The following is a 16,389-nucleotide window of genomic DNA, read 5'->3' as shown; positions in this document are numbered from 1 at the left end:
AACTCCTCAGGAACCGTAGGGGAACCTTTGACAAGCCTCTGGCTTCCTGTTGCCGTAGAGGGCACTATGGAGAAATGGTGGCCCTCTGGTAAATTTAAGTCAATATTACCTAGGAGTTATGATGTACCAGCCATTGAACATCTGGGACTCACAGTTAATATGAAAACAATCCTTAAGAATAGTTAAACGAATCTTTGACTTAAACGAACAACATTGAATATTCAACTGTACGAGTCTCTGTTGTGGTCCCATCTGGCCTACTGTGTCCTAATATGGAAACTTCACTTCAAAAACACATCAATGATTTTCCGCTTTGGAGAAAGTTCAAGACAGCAACAACAATCATGCCAGAACTTGTTCAACATTCACTACCACGAATCAATGAAGGATTAACACTATAAATGTTTAAATTGTTGTAGATTTTGATAGATTAGCCTATAAATTTTCCTAGAAATTACCTACTTAATATTATCTGTTAGATTAAGGACCTGCCCGAAGTGCTATGCGTACTAGTGGCTTTACAAGAATGTAAACACACAGTGCTATGTACTCCTTGTCACCTGTCCTCTTAAAAATAGCGTCGCTTTTGGCCGTTTACCCGTATGGCAGAATATGGAAGTAATTTGAAAATGAAAAAAATGAAAATAAATTTGGGATTTCTTTTTCAACAATAATAACTTAAGGATCCTCTGATAGGTTAGGTGGGCAGGAAATTCTCATAAAGTTTCAAAACGTTATGAAAAATGTTAATGGAAAGAATCCTCTTCTAAGCTGGCCGAGTAAGCCGGACGACTCAAACAGAAAACGGAACAGTGCGTCACTTTTGTGAGTCGATTTCATTTCAAATTACGTCCAAATTTGGCCATAGTGCTGCGCATACCAGCCAAAAGTGACGTTAGTTTTAAGAGGACGGGTTGATCAGAAACCCAATATAACTTGTAGTTATATAAATAAATAAATAACAGCCGAGGCCTTTGTAATACTGACCAAGTAAGTAAGTAATTATCAAAAGAAGGCACCAAACCGGGAAGGCTATGAAGCACCATCAAATATGCAAAATAATCAGAGGGCGCTAAATATCACCAAGGATGCCAATACGAGAACAAAAACGCATAAGGCGAACGATATCAAAAGTATCCAAGTCACCAAGAATTCTATCGAGGGACAGGTGACCGCGAGGGGCGGTCGGAAAGCAAGACACACGCTCGTCCTGGAAGTCAGGACATTCAAGAAGGACATGCACGACCGTAAGAGGGACAATGCAACTAGGACAATAAGGAGCAGGGCGGTGCTCCATCAAGTGACCATGGGTTAAGCGAGTATTTCCAATACGCAACCTCGCCAGAGCTGTTTCCCACCGCCGGTTACGGTGGAAGGAGGACTGCCACGAGGAAACACAACATTTAAGAGTACGTAGCTTGTTACCAGTAACAGACAACCAAGAAGCCTGCCAACGGGTAAGGACTGAGGAATGGATAACCGGATAAAAGTCGGAATACGGAATGCCCTTACGAGAGATGGGACAAGAGCGGACAGCTTCCTTGGCGGCAGCATCCGCACGCTCATTTAAAGACACACCAATATGGCTGGGAACCCAACAAAACTCAACCGACTTAAATTTACTGTGAACGAGAAACAGCCAATGCTGGATCTCGACAACCACTGGATGAACCGGATTAAAGGACCCGAGAGCCATGAGGGCACTACGAGAGTCAACAACAACTACAAAGGAAGACTGACAACGAGAAAGCAGGAGACGAAGAGCATAGAGAATAGCATAATGTTCCGCTGTAAAGATGCTAGTCTCCGGAGGCAAGCGACACATATAAGTGCGATCAGGAAAAACAACAGAGTAGCCAACACCGCCCGCTGACTTAGACCCATCGGTGAAGACAGAAACGGAGCGGGAGAGAGAAGAAAAGTGCTCGAGGAAAAGGCGTTGTAGAACCGTAGGAGGGGTAAAAGCTTTAGTGATACAGGTCAAGGATGTACAAAACCGCGGAAGAGGGACCCTCCACAGGGGCAAAGAAGGAACAACACGAGGAGAAACATCAGAAATACGAACGGAAAGAGAATCCTGCAGGCGAGATAACCGGACAGAAAGAGGGAGGTGGTGAAGAGGAACAGGAACTGCAGGAGGGGTAAAAGTTAAAGCACGACAGAGGCGAGAGGAAGGATGTTGCAAGGACCGCGCAAGATAGCGAAGACAGTAGCGATCACGGCGGTCCTGGAGAGACAGGAAGCCAGTGTCAACATACAAGCTAAGGACGGGAGTCGAACGAAAGGTACCAGAACTGAGGCGCAACCCAGTATGGTGCAAAGCATCAAGACGGCGAAGAGTAGAAGGAGAAGCAGACGAGTAAGCAGGGCAACCATAATCGAGCTTAGACAGGACGAGAGAGGAATGTAAAAGCAAGGAGAGTGCGCCTATCTGCCCCCCAAGAAGTATGGGACAAGACCCGAAGGAGGGTAAGGGCCTTAGAGCACTCAACACGGAGGTAAGAGATATGGGGAGACCAAGACAAACGAGTGTCAAGGAATAACCCCAAAAGCTTCGCGGAATCTTTGTATTCAAGGGGATGACCATAAAGTGACAAAGAGGGACGAAGAACAACCCGTTTCCGCGTAAAAGTCATGGCACAAGTCTTAGAAGTAGAGAACTTGAAGCCATGATCAGTGGCCCAAGACGACACGGCATCAATGGCAAGTTGAAGCCGGCGTTGAAGGAGAGGCGAAACATCACCCTGACAACAAAGGGTAAGATCATCGACATAGAGAGCGGAGAAGACACCAGAAGGAAGAGAGGAAAGAAGACCATTGAGGGCAACAAGAAAAAGAGTAGTGCTCAGAACACTACCCTGGGGCACACCTTCGTATTGCTGAAAAGAGGGAGAGAGAGCGGTACCAAGGCGCACCCGAAAGGAACGACGAGAGAGGAAGCCGCAGAGAAAGAGAGGGAGATGACCACGAAGGCCAAAAGAATGAAGTTGAGATAGGATATGATAACGCCAAGTGGTGTCGTAAGCCTTTTCCAGGTCAAAAAGGACGGCAACAACGGAGGTCTTCGCAGCAAAAGCAGTACGAATATAGACTCCAAGTTCACCAGGACATCTGTCGTGCTGCGGCACTTGCGGAAACCAAATTGAGAAGGGTAGAGGAGATGGTGTTCCAGGAACCACATCAGACGAACGTTAACCATACGTTCAAAGAGTTTGCAGACACAACTTGTGAGAGCAATAGGGCGAAAGTCCTTAGGGGAAGTACCCAGAGACCCCGGTTTGCGAACAGGGAGGACAACGGCATTGAGCCAGTCCTCAGGGACTGACGACGACTCCCAGATCCGATTATACAGACTCAGTAAATACTGAGACGTGCTCGGAGGGAGATGGCGAAGCATCTCATAATGAATACCATCGGAGCCCGCCGCCGTAGAACCGCAGAGGGCCAGGGCAGAACGAAGTTCAGAGAGAGAGAAGGGATCATTATAGGGAAGCTGAAGATGAGTGCAGAAATCTAAAGGACGAGACTCAAGGACAGGTTTACGAAGAAGGAAAGATTGGGGATGATGAAGACCAGAGCTAACAGAAGAAAAGTGGGAACCCAGTTCGGAAGCGACCTGCAACGGGTCCGCCACAAGAGTATCATGGAGGTGAAGGACCGGTGAAACATCGGGAACGAACTTACCCGCTATCTTGCGGATACGCTTCCAGATCTGGGCCAGAGGGGTTTCGGACGTAATTGTTGAGACATAAGATGCCCAACATTCACGTTTAGCCGTACGGATGGCCCTACGGGCCACCGCACTCGCTTTCCGAAAGAAAAGAAAAGAATCGGTCGTCTGCCTACGGCGGTGCCTCTTCCAGGCTGCACGCTTACAGCGGACAGCCCGAGCACAGTCCGCATTCCACCAGGGAACGCACTTCCGTGGACCCCGAGAGGAAGAGCGAGGAATAGAGCGGAGGGCAGCGTTGAAGACAGTGTCATGAAAAAGGAGGAGAGCGCGAGAGAGAGGCATAAGGGAGAGGTCAGAGAGAGCAGCACTGAGGGTAAATAGGGTCCAGTCTGCCTTAGCAAACTGCCACCTAGGGAAAGAGAGGGAAGGGCGAAAAGAGAAAAAGGAAACAAGGATGGGGAAATGATCACTTCCATGGAGGTCATCAAGAACCTGCCACGTGAAATCTAAGTAAAGAGAAGAAGAGCAGAGAGAAAGATCAAGAGAAGAAAGGGTGCGAGTCCGAGAGTCCAAATGAGTGGGCTCACCAGAATTCAGAAGAGACAGGGAAGAAGAGAGGAGAAACGGCTCAAGGAGGCGACCCCGGGTATTCGTCAGAACGTCACCCCAAAGAGAATGACGACAATTAAAGTCACCCAGCAGGAGCACAGGCTCCGGCAAGGAGTCCAGGAGGTGTTTCAAATCAGGAAGAGAGAGCGGGACACTCGGGGGGAGAGAAATGGAACAAACTGTGTACCATTTCCCCACAAAGATACGAGCAGCAGAACAATGGAGAGGCGAAGGAAAAAGTAAAGGAACAAAGGGAACATCAGCCCGAATCAAAAGAGCAGAAGAATTAGAAGCCCCAGCAATGGCTGGGGGGGGGGGGGAGAGAAAGGAATAGCCACGAAAACGACCAGGACGAGCACCAAGCATGGGCTCCTGGAGACAGACACAAAGGGGCGAAAACCGCGAAATCAGAAGTTGGAGTTCGAGGAAATTGGCGTAATAACCTCGAACGTTCCATTGAAGAATGGACAACGACGAGAAGAGAAAGGACAAAAACAGAGAACAAGGAAGAAACAAAGGCGAAAGACCAACAGAGCACGTTAAAGAATATCAGGGTCGGGATCAGGGTCAGCAAAGTCAGGGTTAGGGGGCATGGGTAAACTGAGCAAAGACGGAGGGAAGGAAACGGGAGAACAGAGCAGAGGTGGGCGGGCAGGGTCTGGAGGAGGAGGAGGAAGAGGAGGAGGCAACGGAGAGGAGCCGTCAAGGACAGCAGCAGGAGGAGGGGGAGTAGAAAGAGGGAAGTGCACCTCAGCAAGAGCAGCAACCGAAAGGGAAGCAGGGGCCAACGAAACCTCCATAGCAGGAACAGGGGGCGCAAGCACTGAAACGGGAGGGGAAGGAAAAAGAGCCAGAAGGAGGAGCTGAGGAAGAAAGCGAAGCCTTCTTACCCGCCGGGGAAGAGGAAGGAGAGGAGCCAGGCTTACGCTTCTGACTTAAAGAGACCGGTGTCCCAGCAACTACGTACCGGGCAACGGATTCCAGTGTCTCAACAGGAGAAGCCGAACGAGAGCACACACGACGGCCGTTAGGAGAGCGATGGACATCCGCCCGCACCGACAGGCGGTGGGGAGAGCCAATAGATGGAGGAAGAGGATGGGAAGGAGGATCGGAGGGGGACGAGGAAGAAGACACAGAAGACACGACAGACCGGGTAGAAGGAAGGGGAACCCCAGACAGAGGGCCAGGAGGAGGATTCTTCGGGAGAGAACCCAAAGGAACAGAGGAGGGGGCAGTGGGCGCATCAGGGTCCAAGGCCCGGAAACGGTTGTGAGTCTGAGGAAGGCGGGAAGGACGAGGAGAGGAAGAGCGCAACATGCGAGCATAAGAGAAATTAGCATAAGGCGGGAGCCGGAGAACCTGGCGCCTCGCCTCAGGAAAAGATAAACGCTCCCGGTGCTTCAGGTTGAGGACGGCTGCCTCAAGCTTGTAATGGACACACGCACGGGAGAAGGTAGGATGGGCCTCACCGCAGTTGAGGCAACGAGCCTGGGGAGAAGTGCACTCCGACTTAGAGTGACCTTCGCCACCACACAAAGGACAGAGAGAGACAGTCCCGGAGCAGCGGAGGGCACCATGCCCAAACCTCCAGCACTTGTTGCAGAGCCGAGGAGAAGGAATGTACTCCTGGACAGAGCACCTAGCACCAGCAAGAATGACAGAGGGTGGAAGGGTCCTACCATCAAAGGTAATCTTCACAACCCGGAGGGGTTGACGGCGACTACCACGAGGGGGACGAGTAAACGTGTCCACCTGGAGAATAGAATGGCCCTGGGCAGCGAGGATATGGCGAATATCGTCGTGGCAGTCGCGCAGGTCCCGAACACCGGTTGCAACATGGGGCGGGAGCAAAATAGTGCCAACACTGGCATTCAATTGAGCGTTCTTCGAGACCCGAACGGGGGTCTCGCCAAGGCAGGATAAGGCAGCCAAGCGGGAAGCAGCATCCTGAGAAGGAGCAGCAACGACACGTGTACCGAGACGAGTGGGGTTGAAAGTAATGGAGGCATCCACGGAATCAATGAGATGTCGATGAAGGGAGAAATCGTCAGGAGGCGCAGAATCAAGAGGGAGGAGATCAAAATATTTGGCCCACGAAGCGGGACCAAACAAGGCTTGATAGGTAGCAGAACTGGAAGGAATCGAGCGAGGGCGGCCGTGACGAGAACGGCGGTGAGAACCCCCAGAGAGAGAGGGGTTAAAAGGCGCAGTAGTTACAACTAGAGAAGGAGCCGCGCCAGGGGACGAGGTAGTCACCACTGGGGGCTTGGGGCTCGACCCAACCACAGAGGAGGGAGGGGAGCCAGGGGAAGGAGTCAGAGAGGCCAAAGGAGGAGCAAGGTCGGGGCCCAATGCAGCGGAGGCTACAGAGCCCGGTCTTCCAATACGGACCGACTCGGGGGCTTGGTCGCCCACCCCACGAGCCTGAAAAGGTAAGCCAGAAGCAGCCGAAACAGGGGTTATCATCTTGACGAAATTAAGAATTCACTCACGAATGAGCCCCCACACCCACCATGGAGCCACAATTAGAGGCAGGACACCCAACAAGAAGCTATCGCCGATCTTGTCGGGGCCTCCTAGGGGTGCGTCGTGAGTATACGCCCCACAAACGCCACCTTAAGAAACCGACAGTCCGTCGAGATCGGGTTCAGTGACGAAGTGGGGATTGACAATAAAAGGGTCCCCTCGCTCTCGACGTCGGGTACTGCAGTTCTACGGGTGCATGAGTATGCCTCCTCAAGCACCCGGGCGTCAAAATAGAAGAAGTCCATGGAAGAACCAGAACGAGCAAAAGGTCGGCAGGAAACGGCAAGCAGATAGGAGAAGAGGGGGGAGAAAAACGAAACAGAAGGAAAAGGAAAAGGTGCCCAGCAGAATTGGAGAGGACGGCAGCAGGAGCACAAGGCTAGAAAAGGACAGAGGACTGTCCTAAGGAGCATCACACTCCAGCAGCCGCCCACGAAGCCCCCACACGGCGACAACGAGCTGAGCGGGGAGGGGGGAATGACGACAATTGAAGTCACCCAGCAGGAGCACAGGCTCCGGCAAGGAGTCTAGGAGGTGTTTCAAATCAGGAAGAGAGAGCGGGACACTCGGGGGGAGATAAATGGAACAAAGTGTGTACCATTTCCCCACAAAGATACGAGCAGCAGAACAATGGAGAGGCGAAGGAAAAAGCAAAGGAACAAAGGGAACATCGGCACGAATCAAGAGAGCAGAAGAATTAGAAGCCCCAGCAATGGCTGGGGGGGGGGAGAGAAAGGAATAGCCACAAAAACGACCAGGACGAGCACCAAGCATTGGCTCCTGGAGACAGACACAAAGGGGCGAAAACCGCGAAATCAGAAGTTGGAGTTCGAGGAAATTGGCGTAATAACCTCGAACGTTCCATTGAAGAATGGACAACGACGAGAAGAGAAAGGACAAAAACAGAGAACAAGGAAGAAACAAAGGCGAAAGAGCAACAGAGCACGTTAAAGAATATCAGGGTCGGGATCAGGGTCAGCAAAGTCAGGGTTAGGGGGCATGGGTAAACTGAGCAAAGACGGAGGGAAGGAAACGGGAGAACAGATAAGAGGTGGGCGGGCGGGGTCCGGAGGAGGAGGAGGAGGAGGAGGAGGAGGAGAAGGAAGAGGAGGAGACAACGGAGAGGAGCAGTCAAGGACAGCAGCAGGAAGAGGGGGAGTAGAAAGAGGGGAGCGCACCTCAGCAAGAGCAGCAACCGAAAGGGAAGCAGGGGCCAAAGAAACCCCCAAAGCAGGAACAGGGGGCGCAATCACTGAAACGGGAGGGGAAGGAGCAACAGAGCCAGAAGTAGGAGCTGAGGAAGAAAGCGAAGCCTTCTTACCCGCCGGGGAAGAGGAAGGAGAGGAGCCAGGCTTTCGCTTCTGACTTAAAGAGACCGGTGTCCCAGCAACTACGTACCGGGCAACGGATTCCAGTGTCTCAACAGGAGAAGCCGAACGAGAGCACACACGACGGCCGTTAGGAGAGCGATGGACATCCGCCCGCACCGACAGGCGGTGGGGAGAGCCGATAGATGGAGGAAGAGGATGGGAAGGAGGATCGGAGGGGGACGAGGAAGAAGACACAGGAGACACGACAGACCGGGTAGAAGGAAGGGGAACCCCAGACAGAGGACCAGGAGGAGGATCCTTCGGGAGAGAACCCAAAGGAACAAAGGAGGGGGCAGTGGGCGCATCAGGGTCCAAGGCCCGGAAACGGTTGTGAGTCTGAGGAAGGCGAGAAGGACGAGGAGAGGAAGAGCGCAACATGCGAGCATAAGAGATATTAGCAAAAGGCGGGAGCCGGCGAACCTGGCGCCTCGCCTCAGGAAAAGATAAACGCTCCCGGTGCTTCAAGTCGAGGACGGCTGCCTCAAGCTTGTAATGGACACACGCACGGGAGAAGGTAGGATGGGCCTCACCGCAGTTGAGGCAACGAGCCTGGGGAGAAGTGCACTCCGACTTAGAGTGACCTTCACTCCCACACAAAGGACAGAGAGAGACAGTCCCAGAGCAGCGGAGGGCACCATGCCCAAACCTCCAGCACTTGTTACAAAGTCGAGGAGAAGGAATATACTCCTGGACAGAGCACCTAGCACCAGCAAGAATGACAGAGGATGGAAGGGTCCTACCATCAAAGGTGATCTTCACAACGCGAAGGGGTTGACGGCGACGACCACGAGGGGAACGAGTAAACGAGTCAACCTGGAGGACAGAATGGCCTTGGGCATCAAGGATATGCCGAATATCATCGTGGCAATCCTGCAGATTCCGAACACCGGTTGCAACATGGGGTGGGAGGAGAATAGTGCCAACACTGGCATTCATCTGAACGTTCTTGGAGACCCGAACAGGGGTCTCGCCAAGGCAAGATAAGGCAGCCAAGCGGGAAGCCGCATCCTGAGAAGGTGCAGCAACGACACGTGTACCGAGACGAGTGGGGTTGAAAGTAACAGACGCATCCACGGAATCTACAAGATGCCGATGGAGGGAGAAATCGTCAGGAGGCGCAGAATCAAGAGGGAGGAGATCAAAGTATTTGGCCCATGAAGCAGGACCAAACAAGGCCTGATACGCATCGGCACGAGAAGGAATCGAGCGAGTGCGGTTGGGGCGCGAACGGCGTTGAGAACCCCTAGAGAGAGAGGGGTCAAAAGGTGCAGTAGTCACAACGAAAGACTTAGCCACACCAGGGGACGAAGTGGTCACCACCGGGGGCTGGAGGCTCGACCCAACCACAGAGGAGGGAGGGGAGCTGGGGGAAGAAGTCAGGACGGTCAAAGGAGGAGCAAGGTCGGGGCCCAACGCAGCGGGAGCTACAGAGCCTGGTCTTCCAATACAGGCCGACTCGGGGGCTTGGTCGCCCACCCCACGAGCCTGAGAGGGTACAACGGAAACATTCAACGACATAGAGACGAAAAATGACAAATTCATCCACGAATGTGCCCCCATACCCACCATGGAGCCACAATTAGAGGCAGGACACCCAACAGGAAGCTATCGCCGATCATGCCGGGGCCCCCTAGGGGTGCGTCGTGAGTATACGCCCCACAAACGCCACCTTAAGAACCGTCAGTCCGTCGAGATCGGGTTCAGCGACGAAAGGGGGATTGACAATAAAAGGTTCCCCTCGCTCGAGACGTTGGGTACTACAGTTCTACAGGTGAAAGAGTATGCCTCCTCAAGCACCCGGGCGTCAAAATAAAAGAAGTCCAAAGAAAGAATCCAAAACAAGCAAAAGGTCGGCAGGAAACGACAAGCAGATAGGAGAAGAGGGGGGAGAAAAACGAAACAGAAGGAAAAGGAAAAGCGATCCGGCACAATTGGAGAAGACAGCAGCAGGAGTGCAAGGCCAGAAAAGGACAGAGGACTGCCCAACGGAGCATCCCACTCCGGCAGCCGTCCACCAAGCCCCCTCACGACGCCAACGGGCCGGATGGGGAGGGGGTAATACTGACCAAGTTGGAGGTCATTAATACAGACCACTTCTCTAAAATGTCATATTTGACACAGACAGGCTGGACAACAGCTTCAAGCTCAACAAGCCACAATGTAACACAGAAAATAGATGTGTTGTTTCCCCATAGGATTATTAACCCATGAACCCGCTTAACCACTCAAGTCGTAAATGCCGAGTCATTCCTCTTGTTCACAATATACACAAGACAAATCCTCAATAAAATAAGGGTGGAGGGAGTAGGAAGGCTGACCTTTGACAAGGTGCCGCTGTCCTGTCCCCGTCGAGGCCACTGTAGATGGTGGCCCTTAGGTCAATTCATCATAGGAACCCTTCTCCTTCCATCATTCTGAATCATGCTCATCGTACTAACCTGCACCCCCTCAATTCCCCCCCACCCCCACCATCTTCACACAATCTGTGGCCAAAATTTCTCGTTTCATTCAGATTTTCATGAAAATATGTCGAAGATTTCTCTTTGGGTTGTTTTAAGGGGCCTGACAGCCGAGTGGACAGCGCTTCGGATTCGTAATCCTGAGGTTCCGGGTTCGATCCCCGGTGGAGGCTGAAACAAATGGGCACTTTCTTTCACCCTGATGACCCTGTTTACCTATCAGTAAATAAGTACCTGGGAGTTAGACAGCTGCTATGGGCTGCTTCCTGGGGATGTGTAAGAAAAAGAAGGCCTGGTCGAGGACCGGGCCGCGGGGACGCTAAGCCCCGAAATCATCTCAAGATAACCTTAAGATTGCTGGCTAACTACTGGCATGGCTATTAAGGCCACCACAAGCGCCCCTAATGACTTAACTAGCGGGTACACCTATGGCTGCCACCTGACAATCACCTCTATATTTTGTCTAAATACATAAAATATACAAAATAATAACGAATAACAACATGAAGTACACACCCCGAACAATTCTTTCTATATTATGATTGAGTAATGATATCTGTAACACATTTATTTTTTTTCACTGGTAATCAACATGACCCTTGCCTGGCGGCGGCTGGTCGACAAATGAGCCACACGTTAAGAAGCGGGACTCCCAGACGCGCCACTCACCCTTACTTCACCATAATATCTAAACTGTCAACCTCTAATACAGTTAAGCATCTGACCACCAGAGGCGCTAATGCTTCCCTGTTATTACGCCATCCATATAATGATTGCTCTCATTATTCATTGTTGCAACGTTTAAATACATTCAACACACTGTAGTGACAGTGTCAGATGCAGGCGATGAGTCACAATAAAGGTGGCTGAAGTATGTTGACCAGACCACACACTAGAAGTTGAAGGGATGACGACGTTTCGGTCCGTCCTGGACCATTCTCAAGTCGATTGTGAAGAGGAGGTAGAGACAGGCAATAAATAGGCAAGAGAGAGCTGAGGAGGAAAGTAAGGTGTAGGGGATAGTAGTAATAATGAGAACTGCAGAAGGCCTATTGGCCCATACGAGGCAGCTCCTATTATAACCACCGAAAGAGAAGGAGATAGTAAGAATAAGAAGAGGATAGCAAAGGAGCGTAGGAGAAGACAATGAACAGAAAAAGGTGAGAAGAGAGAAAGAAAAGGAAAGAGAAAGAAAGATAAATGGAAGGGGTAAGCTTATGTTAAGTCACGTTTGTTAGAAAGTTTAGAGCATTTGAGTATATACTGTGAAAGGGAAGAGTCCACAGCAACAAAGCCAGGACTCAAGTTCATGTTGGGTACATTGTGTATCAGAGCCAATTCTACAAGACAGCGTCTGTGTAGAGGCAGGAAAGATTATTTTGTAGGAAGACCAATCAATGGGATGATTAGAATCCCTCACATGGCAGAAGAGAGCATTGTTAGTGTCTGCAGACTTAACGCTTCTCTTGTGTTATTTAAGTCTGTCATTCAGTGTGCGGCCAGTTTGCGTAAATTAATTTTTTTTGACCATCATTGTTTGCCGTGATCGCCAACATGGTATTTAGAAAAAGTTGATCTGCTGCTGACCTCTTGCTAAATCTCTCCACTAAGTGACATTAGACGCTGGATGAATCATAGATCAGCAGTGTTGTTGATCTAAATAAAGCAGGTGCATTTGAGTGGGTCTGGATTAGTAGGAAAGCATCACGCACTAGCCCCTATCAGTCACCAATCTGCAATATAATAAAAAATCCCCCATGCTTTCCACATCACTTGTAATACAGGAAATATGGAGTGGATTAACAGGAATGAGAGAGAACCAAGTCAGAGAGAGAGAGCTGAGGGTCAAGGAAGTCTATGTTCCCTCTCTATTACAGGCCAAAACAAAAATTCATACCTTGGATTAATTTCCAACTGAGGCTGCAAAAGTGAGTATCTGGTCTCTTCGGGTACTGTGTAAATTGAGTGTGTACGAAGTGTCTTGCTGCACCCATCTCTTCCACAGTGATGACACATGGATGCGACTCCAGACGAGAAGTAGTCTTCACTCCCCAACATCGTCCAGCCAACACAGTTTTTAGCCAGTCCATCAATTCAGTTGCTTGGGAACGACGAAGACTACTCTCAGCTGACACTGTAAAAAAAATGGACACAATTTATATGTTATATGCAATAAAAACCCAGAGTTGAATGTAATGAAACGCCATTTTCTGGGTGAGACCTGGAGGCTCCCCGGAGCTTACTAGGCTGATATGCTAATGTCAGCCTTTGGCATCAGTCATGTGTATGGAGTTCTGTGGGCCTACCGGGGATCACGAGGCAGAACCTGGCCCCCTCAGAGAGGGGGCCAGGCATGGGGAGCAATGGCCTATAGAAACCCTCGTGTGGTTGGAAGCATTCTATGTCTGCCATCGACCAGGTCAGGCACCCAGAAAGGTAAGCATGCCAAAACAAACCCCTATTCTGGTGAAATTATTGATACCACAGGCCGAACAAGTGGATAGAACTCCCCATAAAAGAAACGAGCATGACGTCACACGTCGCCGTGCCGCTTTCTGCACAGCTGGTGAGAGCCTCAGACTCCCTACGCCGGCTATCCACCCTTCAGTTCTGAGGCTGGATGTCAAAACATGCAAAAAACTGCCGACCAGAGGGAGGGAGGGAGGGATGCCGGGGAGCCTCTGGGTCTCGCCCAGAAAATGGCATTGCATTACATTCAACACTGGTTTTCTGGGGGGAGCCCCTCCGGCTCCCCAAAGCTCCTCAGAGCTACTTACCAAACGACAAAAACATGAGGGACTTACCCCAGAGGCAGTTGGCACTCACCCCTCAAAGCAAAGTCGAGACAACTGGCTGCAACCATCGACCCAAAGCAACACAGGCCTCGGATCATTGACCAAGTAGCGCGCTGCCAGGACCCTGTCCGACCGCCAAAAACTCCGCACCCGAATCTCGGCCCAAGACATGTTATCGAAGACGGCAGCAATAAGCAGCAAACTTACGAATGACGTGGCCACGGGGATAGATCGTAGGCTGGCTAGACCGAATAACCCTACAGACGACCTGGGAGACCCGAACCCTGGAAAAGGGAAGGAGGGAGACCGGATCAACCCAAAGCGAGTAACCCGACACAGAAGCCGTGGCGCGCAAATGACGGTGGAGAGCCGCAACCAGACAACACATGATGCACCCACAGCCTGACCAACCAAGCATCAACAACCCAAGGCCCCTCCGGAAAGCAGCCATCTCATTCTTTGCCAGAAAAGAAGTGGGACAAACTGCAAAAGTGCCGGTGCAAATCCTGAGGCATTACGAGCAGAGCAAGTACGACGTCGACCCATTGCAGATGAGGTCACCCCAGGTGGCACATGCAACCCGGCCTCAGACTCCACCTATGGCCTACCTCGACCAACTCATGTGCATAGCTCTCTTCCTGGCCAGAACAGAGCACCCGGACATTCTCTGAGAGCCAATCTGGAAGGAGCTCAAGGAGGCTCAGCAAGCCTACGACAGAACCCAAGTGCCGACAGGCCCGAAGGTAATCCATCACAAACAATGCCAACAGCGAGGGAAATAACATGAAGCTGCAGCTCACTAACTTTTGTGAGAAAGGGCGGAGCCAAAGATAGGCATCAAGGGGCTCAAAGTCGAGACCCTTTAAAACCTAGAACACTTTCCCAATTCCACGCCACTCCAGCATGCAGGGATCGGCAAAGCCGCGCCAAGAAAAGTGAGAAAAACAATGGGGTGTCAGCTAGCCAGAACGACCGAAAAACCTTGGACTGTACCAAATAGGATAAGAAGGACCTGAACTCAAAACAGGCCAGGGCCAAAGCCAAGGAAAAAACTGGGCCACACAACAGAAGCTCATGCTCCTCCAAAGGGGAAGACATGAGGACAGAAACCTCCAGAAAGAAGCCTACCCCCAGGCAAACCCAAAGGAACCCCGAAAGCAAAATTGAGAGGGAGTCGAACCCAAGTCTAAAAATGTACTGGTATGAAATATCCCACTCCTGCATAAAAAATACCATGCATGAGTATGAAAATACCCCCCCCCCCCCAGCCGGAGTATGAGTAGCCTGGGAGAAGCTTCGGCACAGCTTGTTTTAACAAAATAACTGGTCACACAGACCACAATGCACCCCACCAACCATAACTGGTCACACAGACCACAATGCATCCCACCAACCATAACTGGTCACACAGACCACAATGCTCCCCACCAACCAAAACACTCCCAAACCAAGGAAAAACAAAGACACAGATTTACTTATTAAAGGTTTTAATATATTTAATTTATTTAATAACACAGATTAAAGGTTTACCTTAAGGGCGAGGACCACCACAAGTGAGGAAGCCCCCCTGAAAGGAGTGTTGACTGAATGCCCCCAGGGAAAGATAACCTTCACCATGCAAGGCTAGTACTTACAGAGCGCACAGGGAAGGAAACCCTGAGCACATGCAGTTCCAGTACACTAAACTCCTGGCTCACGCACACATCCCTATAGGAACACACCGCCTCAAAAGCAAAAACACCAAAGAAAACGGGATACCAGAGCCAGAGCAAAGTGACTACCAGGCCCGGACATCAGTATAGAACTAGACTCTGCACGACCTGGCTGACCCAGGCAGGTAGGGGGGGGGCAGACTAGTGATGGGGGAGAGGGAAGTTCCAAGTAGCACGGGCTATGGTGAGCCCGTAGTGGACTTTTTTCTCATAGTCCACAGAAGGCCAACAGAACTCTGCAACTGATGACACCTAGTAGTATGGCACTTATTCAGTGTGATAGCTCCAGGGAGCTGACAATTTTCCTCACAGAAAATACAATAACAAAAGCAGTATTAAAAATCAAATTAATGATTTGAATGCACTTGTGTGCAAAGATTCAATGGGCATTATGGAATTTTAATTAATCCAGATTGTAGATGAATGTAGACAATTGGAAACTTACGAGAACAGAAAATTATTGGACACCAGTTATTTCACATTAATATACAAATTAAAAGAGGAAGGGAACTAGCAGTAATATCAGAATTTTTTTTAAATTTTCACCAAAGAATGAATAAAAACTCATGAACATAATGTTTTTCTGTCTTCTTAGCAGCCAGTTAGAAAAGTTATACAAAAGTTGTTAAGTTTCTTACTTCCTTCGTAATCAACTGCTTCTTTATCCTGACGCTTTTCTTTCAATTCGATTCGATTCTTTTCGATTCAATCATTAGAGAATGATTGAATCAAAATTCATGGCCAAATGAAATTCCTACATTTTAATCTATGAACGGAAAACAAATCATTTTGTATATATTTATACTCATTGTTAACTATATATATCGACGAGCCGATCCAACAGTTGACCGACACATAATTCAACTGACGTCTGACACATGAATAGACCCAAATAATATTTGTTTTGCACAACAGAAATTTTGCTTTAACAGTAACAGAAGCCTGATAAATGCAGTCTGACGACAGCAGCCTTTGGACAACAGTACCCACTTGTCACGCATAATATGGACTTATGAGTAGTCTTTTCTAAAATAAGTCTGGTCCAATAGCAGTTACCTTCAGCAACAGCGTCTTTCAATACTTAATTTTGCATGGAACTCTTTGGTCCAATTGAAAGTCATTCCGGTAGCAGTTTATTCATAAACTTTGGAGGAAAAAATGTATAGTTTAACTTTTATTCAGCAAGATTACACATCGGGCAAACTTGTTGGGCATGTTGTCGCCTTGAACACCTCAATATTGCTC

General features: G+C 49.9%; 1 protein-coding gene across 1 annotated transcript in view; it reads right to left on the bottom strand.

Annotated features, from left to right (window-relative positions):
• The window catches only part of LOC138358398 (uncharacterized), a 163,328-nt gene extending 147,483 nt beyond the window's left edge, over positions 1-15,845 (bottom strand). Inside the window, exons 1-2 of the mRNA XM_069316239.1 lie at positions 15,783-15,845; positions 12,535-12,771 (exon numbers count right to left, since the gene is read on the bottom strand). Coding sequence (XP_069172340.1) covers positions 12,535-12,695 — 161 coding nt within the window. The 5' untranslated portion in view covers positions 12,696-12,771; positions 15,783-15,845. The remainder of the gene's footprint in view (positions 1-12,534; positions 12,772-15,782) is intronic.
• Positions 15,846-16,389: the final 544 nt, after the last annotated feature.

The sequence above is a fragment of the Procambarus clarkii genome, chromosome 83 (assembly GCF_040958095.1).
Source record: "Procambarus clarkii isolate CNS0578487 chromosome 83, FALCON_Pclarkii_2.0, whole genome shotgun sequence".
NCBI classification, from domain to species: domain Eukaryota; kingdom Metazoa; phylum Arthropoda; class Malacostraca; order Decapoda; family Cambaridae; genus Procambarus; species Procambarus clarkii.
The sequence above is the reverse complement of the archived record's forward strand: the minus strand, read 5'-3'. Positions and strand labels throughout refer to the sequence as shown.